The 21,491-nt window shown below is 43.0% G+C and overlaps 1 protein-coding gene across 4 annotated transcripts in view; it reads left to right on the top strand.

Moving 5' to 3' along the window:
• The first annotated feature begins 4,522 nt into the window (after positions 1–4,522).
• The window catches only part of CDC42BPB (CDC42 binding protein kinase beta), a 95,936-nt gene continuing 78,967 nt past the window's right edge, over positions 4,523–21,491 (top strand). For all 4 annotated transcript variants that reach the window (XM_075103973.1, XM_075103972.1, XM_075103971.1 and 1 more), the window contains exon 1: positions 4,523–4,921. In XM_075103973.1, the coding sequence (XP_074960074.1) occupies positions 4,744–4,921 (178 nt within the window). In that variant the 5' untranslated portion in view covers positions 4,523–4,743. The remainder of the gene's footprint in view (positions 4,922–21,491) is intronic.

Genomic DNA, 21,491 nt, shown 5'->3' with positions numbered 1-21,491 from the left:
CGGTTTCCTGAAACAGCAGCAGGGAGGCAAGTTCCCTTCTTTCAGGTGAAATTTAAATAGGCATAAATTACTGAGAAAGAAAGCTATGCGAGTAAGAAAAAATACTGAGATAAAAACCAATGTGTTTGGGAACCTGCTGCATCTCGACTGGAAGAACTGAAGGATTAGCATGGTTTCTTTGCCTATGATGGCACTCGGCTCCCTAAATGTTGCAAAGCAAACCAGCCAGAAGTGATACTATCCCTAAATGTCTCTACTAATACACCTAATGATTTTTTGCTTCTTTAGGGTTTTTTTTTCTCTTTAAGAAAGCATGCAGCAAGTGCAAAATCTTTTCCTATCCCAGTTTGCCCCACCTTCAGTTCAAAATGTTGGGTTATACCATCACTAAAATCTACATAAAAGAGCAAAACAAAAGCACTGCCAACAAATGCACTTAATGGCAGAATGCACTTAACAGAAGGTAGCCTGCCAAATGGCTTTGCTGCTCTTTTTTTTAATCATTGTTATGAGGAAGCATTTAGTGAAAAGTGGAAATGACCAGACTCTCGGCCCTTCCCAGCACTTCTCCATGAGGAAATGCCCTTTCTTTCTACCCACTTCACTCATCACATGCAGAGACAGGAGTGTTTCTGAAACCCCCTTGCTCATCTAGTGCATTAGCAGTGAGCTGAAGCAGAGAGAGTTCCCTGGAAGCTGAAGCAGAGTTCTAGCATCCACCACCCTACCAAAAGAGTAGAGAATTTGTTTTCTTTGAGGAATTTTCTGTGTACTTCTCACCATGGCTAACATCACACCAATGGTGACTTAGCTGTTGTTGTTTTTAATATTGAATACATTAGCTCAATACTCAGGCTTACATGATGCAATGTCATCAAAGACAGCCCCCACTGACAGACTATTTTTGGCTCCTAGTATGGATGACAGCTGTAGATTTACACTGCTTTTGGCAAGTAGGAATTTTTTAGAATATTGCCAAATACAAACAGAGCTGGAAAGGTGACAATTTCCTAAAAAATAATTCCAGGAAGGAAAGTCTATGATAACAACAAGATATAAACCAGTTGTGTTGCTTTTAGGCATGTTTAACTCTTTCTTATATTCTACCTTTGGAACTCATTACTAGGAGCTCTCTCTGATTTCAATTTAATTATATCTAATTATATTTTGCATTCTGAATCCTTAGAAAACTCCTCCCTTGCTCCACATTAGTCAACTTCTCTCTTGGTTAGAAATTTCATCTAATTTCCTTAATGAGTAGAATATATTTAGATCTTCTAGCTAGGTTTTCTAGCTGTTCAGAGGCTCCGTTTTGCCTATTAATGTAAAAACAATTAAAACAAAAAGCAAACAAAAGATTGCAATTTTATGCATTTTTCTCTTTTTCGAGAATTATCTGTGTGAATGTGACAAAGTAGGTATTTATGACGTCTTCTTCACTTTTTTTTTATTTTTAAGCATAGGGGTCTTTATTGTTAATGAGCTATGTTTGCAATTTCTGTCCATACTCTTTATATTTCTTCATTCTTCTCAATTCCAAAGTGATCTGTGGGTGGATTTTCCTGAAGTCATAAAGTGGTGACATAGCTATTTCCTGTTGCCATCAAAATTCTGTAACAGAATTTCTCCCTCTACTAGTTACTAAGTTACTTGGAGTACAGCCAAAAACACACACAAAAAAGGAGACCTAAGTTGATTGCCTCTGAAAAAACTTTTCAGTAGCCATATGGACTTCGTGCCTTCAGTTCTGCGAGTCTACAATGATTCCAGAAAATATAAAAGTGAGAACCCGTTCACTTACATTTTTTTTCTCACAAAAAAGAGAATTTTTAAAGTCAGATCAGTCCCAGAAAAAGGGGCTGTATTTTTCCACCGAAATATACCACAGGAAAAAGGAACTGGTAAGATGGATCATTTAATTCATTTTAGCCAGATCACATTTATTTTTAGTATATGGAATTGGCACAGATGAGTAACAGAAGCAGAACACCTTTAGCTACATTTTCAAGCTTACATATATTTTTCAGTATGCATACCAAACGTCGCTTTTCACCTAGGTAGGTTTTTTGTAACTGCAAACCTTGCTGTGAAAACCCAGCAATATTTACAATACGCAAGGCTTTTAACCCTTTGCAATAGTTTCTGAAATCTTTCAACTAATTCTGGAATACCTACAGTATTGCTCATAAATAATCCTGCACGTGCTGGTCTGATACACTAAACCTTCCATAGTTGTTAAAGCAGGCTACAATATCATCTGTCACCCATCTGTCGTATTCCCAGCACAGGATCTGATTCTTCCCTGTGCCTGGTGTAAGTCAGGAAGAGCTCTTGAAATCCCTGAATTCTACTAATGTAAAACAGACCAAGGAAACTGGAAATGTTAATGTGTGATTGGTAGGCAGAAAATGGCTATTTCTTCATCCAGCTGCAGTTTCCTTTATAATCTCTCCTTGCTGAAGGAGATGGTGATAATCACCATCTGCAGGAACAGATAAGAAGGGGAAGGATAGATACTGTAACGGGATCTTTGCAACTCTGTTCTCCTTAGCCATTACTCTGATCAACTGCCCAGAAATGAGTCTCCAAAGTGGTAATAAGTGGAAAACATTAAACTCTCCTTTTAAATAAAGCAACAGCACCAGGAATACAATTGGAATTGTTAAAATGCTAAGGATCCTGCAAATGAATGTAGCTACGGTATTAAACAGTTTGAGGTCAGGTGAAACAACTGTAACCAGGGAGGAATATCAAGGGAGAACAATGAAAACTTCTAGATATGCTGTGAAATATTTTTCCAAGTGGATGTTTGTAGAAGGAAGTACAAACAGATAGAAGTCATTTAGGAAAAACAGAATAAAACTATTTTATTCTGCTGTGGTTTTTTCTTTGTTTTAAAGTCATAGGTTCTCAGTATAAAAGTGTGATTCACGGCACCTTCTATCAAACTGCATTTTTTAGAGTTAACAGGTCCCAACATGCCTGTACCTTCTTGATCCAGGTGGTAGGTCCAAATGCACTGCACAGTATTATTATGATCTGAACAGCTCTCAGATGTAACAGGCATTTGGTGTCAAAGAGATATCTATCAGATATGCCTGAGGGGCAAGGGCTCCTAGAAACAAGTATTTCTGTAAACATCTGCTAGACCTCTCTGTCACGTTGGGAGCAATACCTTCTGCTACACAATACTCCATGTAGCTCTGTCTGGTTATGTTCCAGACCCTTTGAAAAGGGCAGCTCCCTGTATGCAGCACTGCTCGGGTTTGGCCTGGCCATTGGCCCTGAAGGTGACATTGAGAACATCCAGGTCTTTCAATGATGACTGACACGTCACATCGGACCGTGGAGGAACCCTGGCAACTGCAGCTACCATGGTGCAAACCCCCATCTAGCTCCAGCTCCTGGAGACAGGGGGTTTCCCAGCCCTGACAGAACCAGCACTTGGCTGCCTCTCTTTCTGGTGTGATGATTTTCGGAAAGCACACAGTGCTCCATCTACTTGCCAGGGGAGACAAGCAAGGAAAAGGCATCCTTCCCAGTTCAGCTTTGCATCAGGACCTGACTGGCTGCATTCCTAGAGAAGTGAACTCCCATCTCAAGCTACTCAGCATCTTGCCTTAAGGTGCTGCAGCCTCCAGAGAGAACAGTTCTCTGAATAAGTTGCAATACAAAAAAAAAAAAAAAACACCAAAAGAAGGCACAGCAGAAAGTTTGAGCGCCTTACAGCGAGCTCCCTTCTCCTTCAATGGAGCACTGGCAATAGCTGTTAACACACAGGGCTCCATTTGCCTGGGCTAACTGGTGCTGCTTTGAAATAAAGCCCTATCCCCAGGTAGGCTTTGAGAGGTGCAGAGTGCCACAGCTACAGGCACCATGTTGTGCTGCAGGGCCTTGCCCACGCTGCAGCCATGTGCCTGCTGCCGGCGGCTCCACTGAGGCCAGCCCGGCCACGGAACAGGGGATCGTGGCCGGGCCAGGGAAAGGGACGGCTCCGCTCCAGCCGCGGCCGGAGAAGCCTCCCAAGCCCCCGCACGGGCTGTGGGCTGCAGCGCCCAGCCAAGGCCTGTGGGGATCGTGGCCTCCGGGGTCACCCCTGCCCTCCGAGGGAAGCTGCGACCGCGGTGGCCCAGGGCAGGCTGCCCGCCCTTTGGAGCACGGACGGCCGCGGTCTGATGGGCGAGGAGGGGACTTCGCCCCCGAAACCCCGTCGGGATGGCACAGGCCAGGTGACACACACGCCCGAGAGACGAAAGTGCGGATGGGAACACGGCGCTGCCGCCGCTCCTCGCACCCTCCGTGGCGAATCTGCCGCGGCGTGGCCGGGAGCGGGCACCCGCCCAGCGCTACGGTGCGGCGCTCGTTCCAATCTTCCTGCGCGGCCCTGCCCACGTCGGAGCGCGCGGACGCTGCGTGGTGGGCGTGGCCGGGGCTGCCGGGGCCGCTCGGTGGGACGCGCCGGGCCGCGCTCGCCGGGGGAGGAGGAGCAGGAGCGGCCCTTCCCCGCTGCCGGGGAGAGGCCAGAGCGGAGCGGGGGGGTGGTGGTGGCGGCTGGGTCCGGCCCATGGACCGTCCGGGCCTGAGGCGGAGCCCGTGGAAGGAGCCGCTCGGCCCCGGCGCGGCCGTGAGGGGCGAGAGGCGGCGCGGGGCGGCTGAGCGCGGCGTCCCGGGCCTTTGAGCTCCGCCGCCGCCCGAGCGGCCCGGCCCTGCGCTGCGCGGCGCGGCGTCCGCCGTCGCGGCACCATGTCGGCCAAGGTGCGGCTGAAGCGGCTGGAGCAGCTGGTGCTGGAGGGGCCGCAGCGGCACGACAGCGTGCTGAGCGTGGAGACCCTGCTCGACCTCCTGGTGGGCGTCTACGCCGAGTGCAGCCGCGACTCGCCGCTCCGCCGCGACCGATACGTCTCCGACTTCCTCGAGTGGGGTGAGCGCGGGTGGGAGGGCGAGGGCGGGACGGGGCCCGGGTAGTGGGGTTGTGCGGCATCCCCGGGCGAGGGGCGGCTCGGCCCTGGGCGTGCGCTCCCCGCCGCTCCCGGCTGCGGCCGGGCGGGGTGGGGTGGGGTGGGGAGACGCCGCCCCTGGATGCGGAGCCTCCCGGGGGAACACCCCCGCCGCCAGCCGGGCCTTGACCCTGCGGGTCCCTTCCCAGCTCCGCTCGGTCCCCAGAGAACCGCTTGGCAGCAGCCGGCAGCAGGAACAGCACCGAAGTGTCCTTGGCCTGAAACCCTGCTGGGCTTAACCCGAAATGTCAGGCTAATCCAGGGCTCCTCGGAGGGGTTCCTACCTGGGGGAGGGGGAGAGCAGCAGGCTCAGGCTTTGAAATACTGCTCTGGTGCCAGGTTTGTGGCTGTTGGAGAGGGCGTGCGTGCGTGTGTCTCGAAGGAACAGCAGTTACCGTTCATCATGCAGTCTTTTTAATTTGGGCATGCCCCCGAAGGACAGAGCAATTCTAGGCAGCCTTTATAACAGCTTTGTTTAATGGTTCCCTACTGTTAAGCGGCCTGATAATGAGAAACCTCCAATAGTCCAGAGCGTGCTGACAAAAGAAAACGTGGATGCTTGTGATAACGCTTAGGATAAAAGTTTTGTGTCCAGTGTTGTTTAGTTAAGACTGTTGACTACAGGTATGTCGATAGTAGAGATTCTTCACTGCTGCATGCCTAAATGAATTTATGTTAAAATGGCCATGGTGGCTGACTGGTTTATTCAGCTGAGTAAGTTATGAATAATAATGTATGACGAAGGTGACTTAACTTCTCCATGGAGCGGGAGGGAGGAGAGATCATTGCTCGCGAGTATATTGTCCCGTTTATCAGCTGTTCCATGCATGTACAGTTAATTAGGCTTTTAAAGAGCCCTCTTAAAAAAAAAAAAAAACACCACAAGGATTTCCTAAGGGAGAGGGAGGGACCGATTTACTTCAGTAAATGCAAATGTGTGTCTTTAGCACTACAGGCCAGAACACTTACAAGTAGGGACAGCTGGTTCTCCTTAATTTCTGTGGGGACCACCACTCTTTGTCATACGCTAACAAACTAAGAGGATTCACTTCCTGGACTCTTCTGTTGACGTCAGTAATGCGATTGCCAACTGAATAATTAACCGCTTTATCACATCTGCCCTGAAAGGCTGCAGCCTGGGGAATATTGATTATTTGTTTTGTGGTGGGAGCTTTGTACATCTTCGGCAAAGTGCAATCTGGTTTTATACCCTTGTTTTCAAGCTGATAGCTTGTAGGAGGGAGCACCTACAAACTGTTAAATGTGATAGATCGGACTACAACGGTACTTGGAGCACTGAAGTTGAGGAGAGGATTTGGGGCAGGCCAAAGAATGATGTACTCTTTCTATAGCACTGCTGGTGGTTGTGTCTTACTGATTGATCCCTGCGTTGTCATTTTCTGTGTGATGGAGAGGCCGATTATCCAATTGTTTATAAAATCTCTTACTTTAATTCTATTTATTGTGTTCACTGAATGTGGAAAGGTTACTGACTTGATGAAAAGTATAGCTCGCAATAAAAACAGTGTGCAGTTCTTACTGCAGTGTGGGATTACCCTAGTATAACAAAGTGCCTATTCAATAAATAATTGAAATGTATGTGAGCTACCATCTGGTGCTGCAGAGTAGGGATAAAAGTTTATAATCCAGGCTCTTGATGGTAAGGGGATGGGCCTAAATCTGGACTGCTGTATATTTGTGTTCCATCAACAAGGAATACCCGTAAAACCAATTACAGTTGATAGTCTGTGTTCCTCCCTTTCCTTCAAGCTGTTAAAAACAAATAAATGCCAACAAGGAGACACCTTTTATCTGTGTCCTAATGCCCTCACAGTGTGTTTCCACTGACAAGGAACGTGTTTCTGCCTCCAGCTAATAAGGAAAATATCATGCCAAACACGCTAATCTTCCTCATGTCATGAGATGCAGTCTGAATTACAGCCCAATTCTCTGTCAAAAGATATTCTGGATTGATGCGCACAAGTTTTGTGCGCTGTTATGTGTTTGTAGAAGCATGAGAATGTGGCTAAATATTTGGGATGTACTTTGAAGATCAGTGTTTCTTTATCAACTGGAGACAGAAGGAATTTCCTTTTGACGAAATGGAGACTTATCACTGACAATGGAAATAAGTTCCATAGGTATTAAGGTTAAGTTAAGCCGAGCTGGATAGCAAGCATTTCTTCACTATTTTGAATGTAAAACTGGGTGTAAGGTATCACACATGTAAAATTCCCTTAAAATGATTCAGCGTGGCAAATGGACTTGCTTGCATTCTTAATTGCCAAGAGTTCAGGTGTGGTAGTTGGGGCAGAGCTTTTTCCTGACTGTGGGGTGCAGAGGAGACGCTGAGTTGTGTGGTGTAGATGCTGGATGTGGAGATACCTGCTCTGTGACAGCAGCGTGGTGCTGCTTGTATTCTGGAGCTGGTGATTGTGGGAGAAGGGAAGTGGGGAGTCCGGAAAGTTAAGTCCCATGTTTATCCGGTGAGACTTAATGCCACCTTCTCCCTATTCAACATCTGTAGAAGACTTGCACCTCACCGGCAGAGGCTGGTGAGCCCCAAATGGTGGATCTTATTGTTCCTGTCCTATAAATCCCGCCGCTGCTTCCTGGCAGTCCTGCCACAGGCTTATTTCTTCAAAATCTTCTTCCTATTCGCTAACCATAGAAGAGCGTAGGGTGTGGCCGTTTGCCTTGAGGCAGCTTGTGGCTTCCATCGCTTTAGAAATGTTGTAAGGATCTGCCATTTTAACCTTGGCAATTGTAGCTTTCCCATGGTGAATGGAGCTTTCAAACAGACTATGTTTTTCCCTCTACTGAAAGTCTAATGTGTGTATCTTTATGTCAGATATCTGGAGAAGATCTAGCTGAGCTGCAAGTGAGGAATTCAAAAGCCTTTCTAGTTATTTTTATTTATAACTCCTGTTGAATAACATCTCTCCCAATTGTTTATCACTGTATTGTTTATATAATAAATCTTGAAATAATGCTCAGTATTCTTAGTGGGAATTGATTCCAAGTCTGTTAGATAGCAGACCCATGTCTACATGTTCAGAAAGAATTTCCCAAATCTGTGCTCAGTGTCTTTTAAACTGTTGCTACATCTGCTGCTCCTGGAATGAGAAATAGTGAGGAACTGTAACAGTAAGGAGTCCTGTTTATTCTAGTTATACTTGCTTATTCCTCTCTGGAAGTCATCAGTGAAACCGGGCTGCTACAGCCCTTGTGTCCCTGAGGCCAAACTGCTTGACCATCTCTGCTCATCCTTCCGCTTGTCAGGAGAGCAACCTAGCTGGCATCTGAGGAGATGCTGGAACTGGACGGTCCTGGATCCTAGAAAGCCTGTAAAACAGTCTGCATGGCCCTGGAAGTCTATGGATGTACTTCCCTTGGTAAAGCTGACCTAGGCCACTAGTGAAGACTACCGAAAGCTATCAGCAAGCACAGAGGTGGCCTTTGGATTTATCCGATGGATTATGGTGCGCATCATGGTGCTTGGGTGCTGTAGGGTGGTATTGTGCACTGCAGAGGGACCTCCTAAGAGACTCTTCCTACAGAAAAATGTATGCTGTCCCTTTTTTCACGTGACGACGAGAGTATAGGAGTGCTGGAGCAGCATGGTTGCAGCTCAGGTGTCTGTACCACCTGTCCTTTGGCTTTCAGGTACAGTGTGTTCCTCCCTGTGGAGCCCCTTGATCTGTCATACTGAGGGATATGAATCTTTTGCAATCCTGTGCTGGGATGGCTGCTCACAGGGCACCTTGGTGGCTGGCATCACATTCGTGCTTGTCTGACATCACCTTGTTTTTCAGGAGTTACCTTAGTTGGCTGTGTCTGGTACTTACTGCCCCTTACTTGCAGTCAGCAGGGACTGGCACAACCGGCTGCTCCATTTTTGAACAGCTACTTGGCACAGTTTGCAGCCAGTAGGCAAGCATGTTCAGCGAAGAGTCTAACAGGAATGGGCCTTATTTGTATTTGAAATGGTCTTGGTGCTACATAGGCACTCTTGCTCCAGCCTTTGTTTCCTCTGACCCTGTTTTGTACTGCTGGCATGCTACAGAGGGCAAGATGGCACATGTCCCCATGCAGTTTTTTCAGTGTGTCTCACTCCTGGACTATGTACTGGCTAGCCCTCTCTGAGAGCACTTCAAAACCGATGTCACAGTAGTTTAGACTGATCTGAAATGTGGTTGTGTGGTTTTTGAGTGTTTTTTTTTTTTTCCCCTTGAAGCAGGTACACAGGATACTTCTGTGGACTATTTCTTCTGGTGTGCTCAGAGCCATCTGTTTGAATGCTGACTTATCTTCTCTGTTCTCAGTTTGTGAAAGGTCTGCTACCCAGCTAGACTGGTTTTCTGCTTTTGGATGGTGGTAGTGGTTTTTTTTGTTTGGGTGTTTGTTTTTATTTTTCCTGAGAGGAACTTACTTCAAGGGGGCTGAAGTTGTGGGGAAAAGAAAGACTGTAGATGATTAGCAGAAGTAGGCTAGCTGGGTACCTGCTGCCAAGCCTTGAAGGCAGTCACATAATAGACAGTGGATGATGGTGTAGTAACAGCAATATATTCCCAGTGTGGGGTAAAGGAGGGAAAAATGTGCATGCAGAGCAGTCACAGAAACCTCTCTAGCCTAGCCTCGAGATGCCACTTTCGGGTATATATCTGTTACACTTAAGGCTGGACCACAGATGGAAAAATCATGCACAGAAAGTTCTCCAGAAAGGGTTGCTGTCGTGCTGCTGGTGGTGCAGTGATTCACAACTCTGGGTTTCTGTCAAGACTGGTGCTTCAAGTTTGGATCTTGCTGTTGGCGGGGGCTCTGGGAACTTCGCAAGTCTACTCTCAGGCCTACTTTCTCCTCCTTCCAGTTCTGCCTAAAGAGGCACCTTAACCTGCCAAATAAAAAAAAAAGTCTAATACGGGAAGGGAGAACCTTGCAGGGTGCTCTTTCTGTCAGAAGAGTGTAGAGCCTGTTCCCTCAGCCTGAAAAATGTTGTATTCACAAGTGTAGATTTGGACCTGAGAAAAGGCCTTACCAGCCTGCATTAGAGCATCTTCAAAACTAGCTGCAGGGCAGAACTAGTCCTCTGACTGCCACAGGCACTGATGTACTAGAAAAAGTGCTAGGTAAGGGTGGGGGCACGATGTGTGGCCAAGTGTGCTGCTGGTGTTGGAGGCAGAAACTATCCTTAAGTATTCTTGAGATGACCTTAGATTTGTCAGACTTCGAGGGTTGCTTGTCAGGATCTTTCCTTTGGCCTTTTTGGGTTACACCAGGAAAAACTGTCACTTGATAACATGTCATATCTCTTGACTTGAGGGCTTAAATTCCTCTCTTCTTTCCCTTTCCCTTTAGCACTCCTCCCCCCTCCCCTGCTTGCAGAAGTACACATAGAAAGCCAGGAAGGGACCTCAGGCTCTGCTAGCTTGCATAACGTTCTTCTCTGCAGGCAAAAGTTGTGCAGTGAGCGACAAGCCTGTTAGGCACATGTGCAAAGTGAGCGTGGTTGGATAATGAAGACAGCTGATGAACAAGAAAACTGAATTTCAGATTCTAGCTGAAGTTCCTCTGCTTCCATCCTCTACCCACCAAAGCCTGTTCCAATCCCTTATAGTAGAGCTAGCAGCAGGAGGGAGTGGATGAGGGCCCACTGGGGCAGGGTGAAGCTGCAGGTGCCTTGCAGAGGTTCTGGAAAGGCCGGTGGTGGTGGTGGCAGCCACAGTTTCTTTGTGCACAGTGCAGTGTGGGTGCACCTGGCACCCTTTGCCTGCTCCTTGAAGGCTTTTCTGTGGTCAGAGACGGGGGGCTGTAGCTTGGATTGCCTTTGCTGATTAAGTCTTTGGTGGTCATCTGGCAGAATAGTGTGAGCATGGCTGCCAAATCCCAGTTTTCTGCATACTCTGCTTTGAGTAAACTGGTTCTGTTCTTTTGAAAAATATATGTTAGGATTAATTCTTGTTTAAGTAGCCCAGACTGCCATGTTAGCTTTGATAGCACTGTAGTCAGGGCTAGTGATCTCAAAGCATGAGGTTCAAAGCCTGCTGCTGTATTTATGATGGGCCCTTTACAGTACATCTGTTTTAACCTGTTATTTTTAGAATGAGGCAATATCTTTTAATGACTTTTTCTGTGAAACTTTACGCTGTGAAACATTGGCACTGAATGCTGCAGTTTTGACAGTGGGAGAGTAATGTGGTCTGGAGGATGAGAGATACATTGCAAGTGGTGTTAAAATGAGAGACATCCTGGGTGAAGCTTGTCTTTTGTCCCATAGAAGGAAGTTGGTATCGCTTTTCTCCTGCGGATAAAGTTGCTAATAAATAGCAAGTCATTAGTGAGGGCTTGAGGAATTACATGATATGTTAAAGGCTGTGACCTATATTTTGTATTTTGGTTTTTTATATACAAAAACTCAGAAAGGGGTAAATAAGTAACTGATAAATTTGTCTTCATATAGCAAAAATGTGTGTAGGTAGCAGTTTCTCACTCACAGTATATGATAAGGTATAGAATGCAGAAGTAAGGTTTCGTAAGCATCCACAAATCTAACACTTTTTCTGACTTGTTTCAGTTAGAAATCTAAATTATTTTCATATTGCTTTTTCATAGGTGATATTAGGATATAATATTTTGCAAAAAAACCCACCCAACTTAATTCACGTCCTTAAAACTTCGGTGGTTGGCACAGTTATACATTATCAGTAGAAGTGGCTTGGATGTTGGTTTAGTCGGCAGACTCAGTGCAATGAACTTTTTTATCAAATGAAATTGAACTAACCTTTTTTTTTTTGCAAATAATTCATATGTGGGAATGAGTCAGTTTCTTCTACACCTACTAGAAACAAGTGATTTTAACTGTGAGTCAGAACTGAAGACACTTGTTTCGTTAGCTTTTTTTAGCAAGTTGCTTTTACTTTATGGTTATTAATGTTTTGGGATTTAGAAATGTTGATCTGTAGCTGAGATTAGTTGGGAGTGTTAAACTACTACAGATTCTTCAGATTTATGAAAGTTAGATTTTATCCCTTGCTTGTAATTTGAGGCAATTCATGAAAGCTGTTTTTAGATGGATATTACAAAAAGGAAGAATTACAACACTTACCTGAACAATTGCAAATTTATCTGAGCCATTATCAGAATATAGTGTCTAGGATTAGGAGAAACTTTATAGGTTCATCTTTTTCATTACCCATGTCTCAAAAGATGAATAGGATGATGGACCACAAGCAAATCCATTTAGAAAAATAGAAGGGACTTGTTAAAGCTTTTAACTGTGTTTCTGCATTTGATAATGCTTTAAACAGGGTTGAGGTTCATTTTTGAGCCTTTCATAAGGTACACTTGAGAATTCCAGTATATTCTTGATGTAGTTACCAAAGAGCTTGTATCATGCACACTAATATATCCCACTGAAGCTCCAGTATTTTTTTCCTTTTTTTTTAAGAAAAGGAATTTAATTTTGAAAAGCTTTTCCGGGTCTAAGAATTTCTAAGTACATTTGGTCTGTGGTTCAATGTGATCTGTTCATTTTAGCTGTCTTCTAATACTAAAATATTCCACTCTATTTTTCTCATCAGCGTGTGCAGATTGTCAGAATGCAAGCTTTCATTTATGAAGATCTTTGTTCACTACAATGAATGTAGCTTTCTTCAACAGGAAGCTTCACACTGTTTTCTTAAGCCCTGATTTTGCATAGACCTCAGTAATCATGGCTGTAGATATACTTAGAGTGCATTCAGATTAAGTGTGTGCAGCCATCATTGCCAGCTGAGGCCTTAGGCATCCTGAAGTGCCTGAGATCTTAATTTCTGTCATTCATGTCATCAGGGTCTTAACACTGAAACCTGTTATTAGTTAACCATGGCCTAAAGCTTCAAATGTGGCTACTACTGCTGGATGCCCAACCTGAGCCCTCTATAAAGGAGTCCAAGCTTTGGAAAATGGTGGGGGTGTTGTCACCAAGTATTGAATCATTGAAAATGTGTGTAGTTTATTAACCAGGTGTGCATTAATGAAGGCTGAGGTATAGTTCTTAATTTGCTTAAGTGCAGTGCCATTGAGGGCTGAATATGTACAACTGGCTTTCCCAAAAAGGCCAAGAAGAAAAAAGATCAGAAGCAGCATCAATTCCAGATATATCCCAAATTCTTTTTACCATTTAAAATTGTTCTCAAACATTAAAATAAACATGGGTAATTGCATTGGTAAGTCCAACTTGAAATGTGTTTACACCAGTTTAGTGAGATGTGTGCGTTCAGGATTTTAGAAAAGTCTATACAGAATTCTGTCTGGAATTCTAATTCAGCTTAAACCTGGGTTATGTCGTTCTATTTTTCATTAAAAAAATGAGTAAAAGATGAAGTAATAAGTAAGATGAAACCAGTTTTAAACTCATTTAAGTAGATACGTGGAGGTCAGTCTTAAGAGTGTTGAAGCTATTCTGGCAATATTGTACTTATATTTGGGACTGTGTAGTTTGTGGGATGTGGATTCACTCTTTTTATAGATGGTGTAACTTTACCCAAAATATAGCAACCACTATAGAAGTTTGGGGGTTTTTAGTATATTATGATTTCCCTGCTAGTAATGGACCCTTAGCCTAAGAACTAAACTGGATGCCTTCCCTCGATAGACGAGACTTAAGGAAAAGCTTTGGGTCACTAGAAATTCTCGATAGGTATATAAAAATAGATCACACCCTAAATTGGTGTAAACACAATAAATACCCTCTCCCAGGAAAGAACCAATCTTTTTAATTGAACGCATTAAAAACTTGAATTCTTTTGAGTTGTGCTGAGTGGGATGTGGGATCGGGGGAAACCTCTGTCCTCATCTGGGAAGGATAAGGTTTCTAGTAATTGCATGGTAATATTTCTGGGGCATCTGAAACCTTTTTCCCACTCTTGAGGAATTCCTCTGTCTCTGGTTCTCCCCCTCTTCCAGAGATCCATGTGTACCTTGGGGGTGGATGGGGGTTGTCTCCATTGCCTTGCATGCCTTTGGATGTATGCTGTTGTTACAGCATGAATTTTGTGATCTTCATTTTCTACATCTTGCCTCAAAAGTTGGCATCTTCACGGAGCTTTTCTGTGTGCTGCCAGCTTTATTGTTGCCTGTGTGATTTGGATTATCAATACTGAAAGCTGGAGTGTTCTTCCTGTCTTTTATTTTACCGTAATTAAGGCAGAGTAGAAACAGCAGGAGAATTACTCTAGACATGAAGATCCTGTTGTTATTTTTAAATATGTTCCCAAAGGTTTGCTTTTTAAGATGCATCTTTAGTCCTTAAATTTAGCTCTTTTTCTGATAGGATTAGTTAGGTTGTTATGTGTTGTTGTTCCCTCCACCCCCCTTTTCTGTGTACGATGGCTATGTGGCAATGGTCTCCTCTTGTTAGTGCTGAGAGGTGCACCCCTAGTGTGCATGCTGTGCAGGCTTTGTTCTGCAGGCTTTTGACTATTCTTGGACTGTGGATCTGAAGAAGAGTAGCAAATGTATTTTTTCTATGGCTAGGTGTACTTGAGTAAGAAGTTTGTATTGCAAATTTTAAATTAAGGATTTGGTTTCCATTACCTTGTCTGTGGTCATTTGCATGGCATCTGAGTGAAGTGGGAATGTAATATATATCCACGTGTGGTTTTTAGTTTTTATGTTCTTTAAGGCAAGGAGGGGATCTCACTGCACATTCGCTATCAGTGGTTCCTTTTAGGGTGGCTTTGTTGCCCTACAACCCTCTCAAGTTACTAACCTAAACAAAGGAAACTACATTTTTGTGATTCAGAACCTCACCCTCTGTGATGTATTACAGGAGGCTGTGAGAAGAAAATTTTTATGTGTACAAATGGCTAAAAGTGATCTAAAGGTCCTGATGGTGTAACTGGTAGCTAGTAACTGTTAGATGTTGGGTTGTAAATGGAGAGTGAAGCCTGGAGTCTGTGGTATTTAATCTTGTGACTTTTATGGGTAATACGGTATTTTTCCTAAACTCACAACACTTCATCTTTTAGAGCAGACTTTCTGAGAAGTTGCAGGTGAGTTAACCTGTTGTGTCACAGGGAAGAAGCAGTTTCCTTCCAGACCATCTTTAACTAGTCGTAGCAAAATGCCATAGTCATGTGGCATGGTATCACTGCATGGAGGAATTAAGTTTGACTGTGTTAACTTACTCTGTAACGTAACTGACCATTTCCATTACCAGTAAGTTCAGCCTTTGCTTTCCTGGACAGTTAATATTTAAGTTGGAAATAATGACAATATCAAACAGCTGTTTTTAAACTATGGTTCTCCTAGCCTGGTACTCCAGATAACATGATACAGGACAACATACAGTGGGCATACCTAACTGGAGGCTGTATCACGTCCACAGACCGTCTTTATCTTTCCCTTAGATATATTTACTGGTTATTAAGGCAACTGAACTGTGGTTGTCTTTCTGTGTGTGTTATTACAGGCCAGCTGGATTTACTGGATTGGGTGTAGTACTGTACCAATAGGGTTGTACTGGTGAGGCTTGACCCAGGCAGGTCTACATCCATGGCTAGAAATAATCAGTCCTTGTGCATCCTGAGGTTGACTGTGTCTGAAGTGAATTGTAAAGACAAAAGAACTGACACTTTGAGAAGGAGAGAAAGGAGGGACTTTCAATTTTTAAAATTTCAGTGATAGAGAAGCTTTTACCTCTCTTAGGAAAGGGCTTTGCAGTACTTATCCTCAATGTTAAATGTGTGCATGTGTTTGAGTGGCTCAAACAAGGAACAAAGTGCCCTGGTTGATTTTGACAGAATCAGAACTACAGGTAGTCATCAACTTCCCGTTCTTGTGGGTAGTATTACACATCACAAAGGTTTTGTTTAATGTTTCAGGCACTTTCTGAGGGCAGGGATAGCAGAGACTATGTTCTATACTTTACCTTTTGCATACCAACATTGTGAGGTTTTACAGTGTGAAGGAATGTAAAGTTCAGCATGATGAGTGCAAGGTCGTGCACTGTGGAGCTGTAAAAGTTGGGGAATGACCAACTAGAAAGCAGCCTTCCAGAAAAAGATTTGGGGATCCTGGTAAACAGTGAGTTGAAAAAGTCAGTAGTGCAGCACTGTAGAAATGGAGGATGCCTGTGTACTGGACTGCATTGGCAAGAGTGTAGCCAGCAGGTTGAGGGAAGCGGTTATTCTGTTCTTCACAGCACTTGTGAGGCCATTTCTGGCGTACCGTGTCCAGCTCCAGGCTTCCCAGAACAGAAAAAACACTGGGAAACTGAAGTGAGTCCAGCAGAGAACCGATGTGGTTGGAGGCCTGAAGCACGTCATGTGCAAGAAAAGGCTGAGGTGCCTGAGTTTGAGCCTGGAGAAGGGGGGTCTGATCATGATCCTCAGCTGCCAGATCTGTGGCTAGGGGGAGCACAGAGGCACTCTTCTCAGGCGCACCACCAAGAGGAGAGGCAATGGACACAGGCTATGGCAAGGAGGATTCTGACTATGTGTAAGGGGGAAAAATACTATTCCTTCTGAGGGTGGTCAGGCACTGGAAGAGGCACCCAGAGAGGTGGCAGTCTCTCTGTCCTGGGAGATAAACTTCAGCTGGACAAGGCCTTGAGCGACCTGATTGAACTTTAATGTTACCTCAGCTTTGAGTAAGAAGTTGGACTCTGATCTTCAGAGGTCCCTTCAACATAAAATTATTCTGTGGTTCAGTATCATATTTTTTTTTCCCTGTGTTAGCAACTTCATTTAACATCATGGCTGCTTTATTAGAAAACAGTCGTTCTTCCTAGTTCTCAGAATGAAATGTGTGAAATAGAATCATCTTGCTGTTGTAGGTAAAGTAGTTGACACAACTTGTGTAAACTTACTATTCATTTTTTGGTAATCTTAGGTGTTTACCCTGATTGGTTGGCATTTTATCACGTAGTCTGAATGTAAGTATTGACAAGCTTTTAACTAAATTTTAGGTTTGTAGATGATGGGAAACTAAATTTTGTTCATGATGTTCTGCCATGTATTTAATAAAAGCACCAGTTTCCTTGTTCCTGGAAGAGAATTGCCAGGACAGGTTTCAAGAACTTTGAACCTATGTTTTATGTCTAGTGCTTTTTCCTGAGTGTGGTTTCCTTATGTCTAGTTGTTAGCCTTGATAGCAGTTGAAATATTTTAAAGCTTTGTTTCGTGGAGCTGTCAGAAAAGCCTGCAATCCCTGCATGACTGCGAGACTGAATCATCCCTTATGAAAAATACAGGTTTAGCTATTCTGCTAGATACGTGCTTATATCACAAAGGAATCTCTATCTAGTAGGATTCCTAATATTCTTATATCTGACATTATAAGGAGCTTGAGTAAGCAGTTGCTAACAACAGGGTGAAACAAAGCTCCCTCATAGTTGTAAAGATCTAATGGGACATATTGGCTGGTTTTTTTTTTCCTCTATAAAATAAGAGCTTGTAAGACTTACGTGAAGTTGGACTTGCAACATGGTTTCAATGCTGATATTCTTCCTTGATGACAGTACACTTAGCAAACCAAAACACACAACAAATTCAGTGTTCCAAAATCATATTGATACATGGAAAATAGCATGGGAAGTGCTATGAATGATGAGGATAACAAGGTACAAATGGGACAAAACCCAATAACTGAATCCTTTTAGTGGTGTGTTGTAATTATTAATAGGGTATCCTAAGTGACACTTGACTTCTCGTGCAATGAATCTGTATCTGTGTTTTTGCAGAAAAACTCCTGGGAAAATAATAAGATTTTCATGGTTCCTACATGCCTGGAAGTCTGGTAGACATCCTTGCCAGAGAACATATACTGTCAGCTATGTCATGAAGGCATTCATTGACAGTACTGTATAATGTAATGGTCCGTTACCCTTCTGAGGCAAGGACGGTGTATGTGAGCGATTTATAGTGTGTTAATTTTTCAGAAGAAACTTTGAACAAAGTGTTGCATAGTTGTTTCAGATGCTGTGGTTGTGAGCCCTCAGCTGTGTTTGTCCGATGTATGGAAGTTGTTCACATTGTGTTCTAGTTGCAGTGTATTGCTTCCCTCTTGGGAGGTACCTGCACACTCTGCAGATACCTTGGAGGAAAAAGCAGATAGTGAAGTACTGGCAATAACTTCTCTTTTGGACTGAGTCTTGCTGCCTAAAGCTACTGAGAAATATAATCCCCCTCCTCTTATGTCCTTAATTTCTTCTTTTGTTTCACTTTTCACTTTTTTTACTACTTCTTTCCTATTTGTATTTAGAGAAGGCAGTTTGGAGTGATGTCTTTAAAACAGTAGTGCACACTTGTGCACACATTGCTGCAATGATCTTTTGCATCAGTGGCTGTAATGTGTCATTGTGCACATTGGTAATGATAGCTCTTCAAGTATATGCTTGATAGCTACAGAATAAATAATAGAGGTTTTAGTGGAAAATGTGCTCCAGTAATTTACCCTTGGAGCTCTGTGGGGAGCTCCGAAATGGGTGACAGCTGGTGAAAGATAATGGATTATCTTTCCACAAGAGAGAAGCATGGGCAAGACCTACTTCTTACTTCAATCTCCTTGCCCTCATCTCTCTCTCCCCCCTCATGTCCCATATAACACTTAAGAACCTGTCCTCTCCATTTTCTGAGGGACTTAGGTGGAGACTAAGTTGTCACTTCTGTGTTTAAAAAAAAAATTAATTGGCAAGGAAATAAATTTAGCTGTGCATAACAATTCGTGGAAGAGGAAATCAACACTGTCTACTTGTAATCTTTTAACACTTGTCCAGAAATAGATTGTTGAGGAGTCGTAATATTTGAATTAAAATTTGCAGTATTGGAATAAAAATAATCAGGTACACGATTTGGAAAGGACTGGGAAAAGCATCACCTAAACTCCTAAATATTGATCAATATACTACAAACAGTAGTCAGGTGAGATGTCTTTACCTGGTACTTCCAGAAGTGATAGCCTGTACTTTAAGGTAAGCTTTAAGTTAAGCTTGTGTACTTAATGTGTTATATAAGATTTTGAGAGAGAGAGATATGAGCTAATGATACTTGAAAAAAATTTCATATGTGATAACTGAGAGATTCTTAGTAGACGTTTGGGGGTGTTAAAATATGTTCATGTAAGAGAGATGAGACTCCAAATTGACTTCTTAGTTCTTTGAAAGTGCATTTCTTAGAGTGGTTCTTTAGAAAAGGACAACTTCTTAAATTTTGATTTCATGTAATACAGTCGTAAACACTTCTGGATTCTTTCCTTCCTTTACAATACAGATGAACAGTCAGTCAGGGGTGCCAGCAACTGCACAAACTACTCAGCTATTGTAAAATTTCTGAAAATAACTAGGTACATTTTTGTTCCTGTGTAAGAGTAACTACTGGCACAGTCTGAACACCATAATAGAAATTGTGATGAGGTGACACTTGCTGCTCATGCAAATAATACAGTGGGATAGTTCAACACACAGCTGTTCCTGATATTTCTTTTTAAATATTTTGTGGACCTAGATTTTTTTTAAATGATGCCTCTATGAACTCGGTTTTAAAATTCAAACTCTATAGGAAATGAGTTAAGCTTCAAGAAATTACGATAACAGTGAAATTGTGTTGCTGTTAGGGTATAAAAATTAGGATGGTTGCCAGAAGAATAGCCTTGAAGACTTGAACTCCTTTACAGAAGGTTTGAACAACAAAAATGTAAGCTTTATAAGCACAACATTCCTTGCCCTCAATGCTGCATGGTACCTCTGTCTTGGAGACCGTTGTCACAGGCTTGTTTTGTGTTTGTACCTGCCCATAAGAACCAGATTGAAGCTTGCATGTTACTTTAAAGACCATGAAACTACCAAAAGATTAAAAACATTATTGGTAATATTCATGTCATTGCTGAATTCACAGTGGCAACCCAAAGATGGGACGATGGGTTACTAGACAAGCAGTCCTGAGCATCTTTTTCATGTAGGTTAAAAAAAAGATGACGTAAGTGGCATAAATATTGAGAATCTTAAGAGGTTAAAAGGTAAAGGAAAAAAATTTAAGATTACATCTTTTCTAGAATTGTCTGTTAGAAAATTCCAAAAAGGTTTATGGAACAAAAGGAGTACATAGCCTCAGCTTCACAATACTAGCATAAAAAATGGAACTAGTGTGTCTGAACTACAGTATCAAGGATGAAAAGTTTGACAGTCTTTAAAAGATTGTGGTTTGGGTCTGAATGGTATTTTAAAGTGAGTCAATGCAAGTGGAAAATATTACTTAAGAGCTAAAACAATCACTGAATGGGCAAAGGAGCCACGGTTTACTTAGATGACACTGGAGATAAATTAGTAAAGGAAAATATTATATTCTATGTTGAAAAGGAGAAGGGAATGGGGTATAGCTAAAATGATGTGTAGGGAAGTAGAAGGGCAACCATTTGGCTTTTCTCTGTGTAAATAGTTGACTCAATGTCTCTACTAGTTTGCAGTTATGTTGCAACAGCTTAAAGTATTTTGAAGATTGTCATAAACTTCTTGTTCTTCTGCTTGTGGTCTCATGTTCTGTCTGTGGCCTCCTCAGAGGCCATGTACTATGTCAGAAGATTTCTGGAAGGAAGTTAACGCATCTTCACTGGTTCCTACTCTGCAAATGGAAAGTTGTAACAACACACCTACACTGGCAAGGTGTTCCAGCTGCATCCCTACTGGCACGCAGGTGCCTACCCTGGTGTTGCATCGGCGCATCCAAATGTTTGGTTGTTATTTTCAAGTATGAGTAAAGGAAAAGGTTGGAAGCCAACAGAATGGAGCCTGAGGTATAGCTGAAGATTTGAGATCGCCAGCCTACTATAAGCTTGTTCTGAATGTTCTGGTACTTGATTTTCTGTTTTCAAACCAACACACCTGTCTAGGGAGGCTGTAAATGAGGAAGGAAAAGGAATTCTCTACTTAAATGCTTGAAGATAAATCTTAGGGCAAAAGGATTATGTATGTAGTACTTATTAACCAAATATGGCATGTGGATAATCTTACTCCTAAATTCAAGTAAAGACGAGTGTGCAAAACTGAAAATTTGTGTTTAAAATGGTAAGCTTGAAAGAAGAATGTTCTGTCAGATACTGCATCTGATATAAAAACTTTTTGGGATGATACGCCTACCTTAAAGCTGAGGAGTGAGACGTAAAGCTGTGACGTGGTATTTACAACTGTGAGTGTAACGATCGGTATAATTTTTATATTTTAATGGCAGTAATTTTGGTATCAGCTAAGGACAATGAAGAGATTTGTTTCCTACTGGCGTTAGACATACGCAAGAAAGAGGGAGAAGCTAGAAGCCAGGGAGCTTGGGCTGCAGCTGATCACGCTGGGACATGCAGTAACGGGAGGCATGTTCTGGTTAGGAATAGTAGCATGGAGGATATAAACTTCCAGGAGCCTATAAGATGTTTGGGAATGCCGTAGAAGCATGTCCATTAAACAGTGTGTCATGTGGGCTGGCAGTCTGTTGAGAGCTTGTTGTCTAAAATCATGATCCAGAA

The sequence above is a fragment of the Phalacrocorax aristotelis genome, chromosome 9, assembly GCF_949628215.1.
Source record: "Phalacrocorax aristotelis chromosome 9, bGulAri2.1, whole genome shotgun sequence".
NCBI classification, from domain to species: domain Eukaryota; kingdom Metazoa; phylum Chordata; class Aves; order Suliformes; family Phalacrocoracidae; genus Phalacrocorax; species Phalacrocorax aristotelis.
This window is presented reverse-complemented; position numbering and strand designations above follow the sequence as displayed.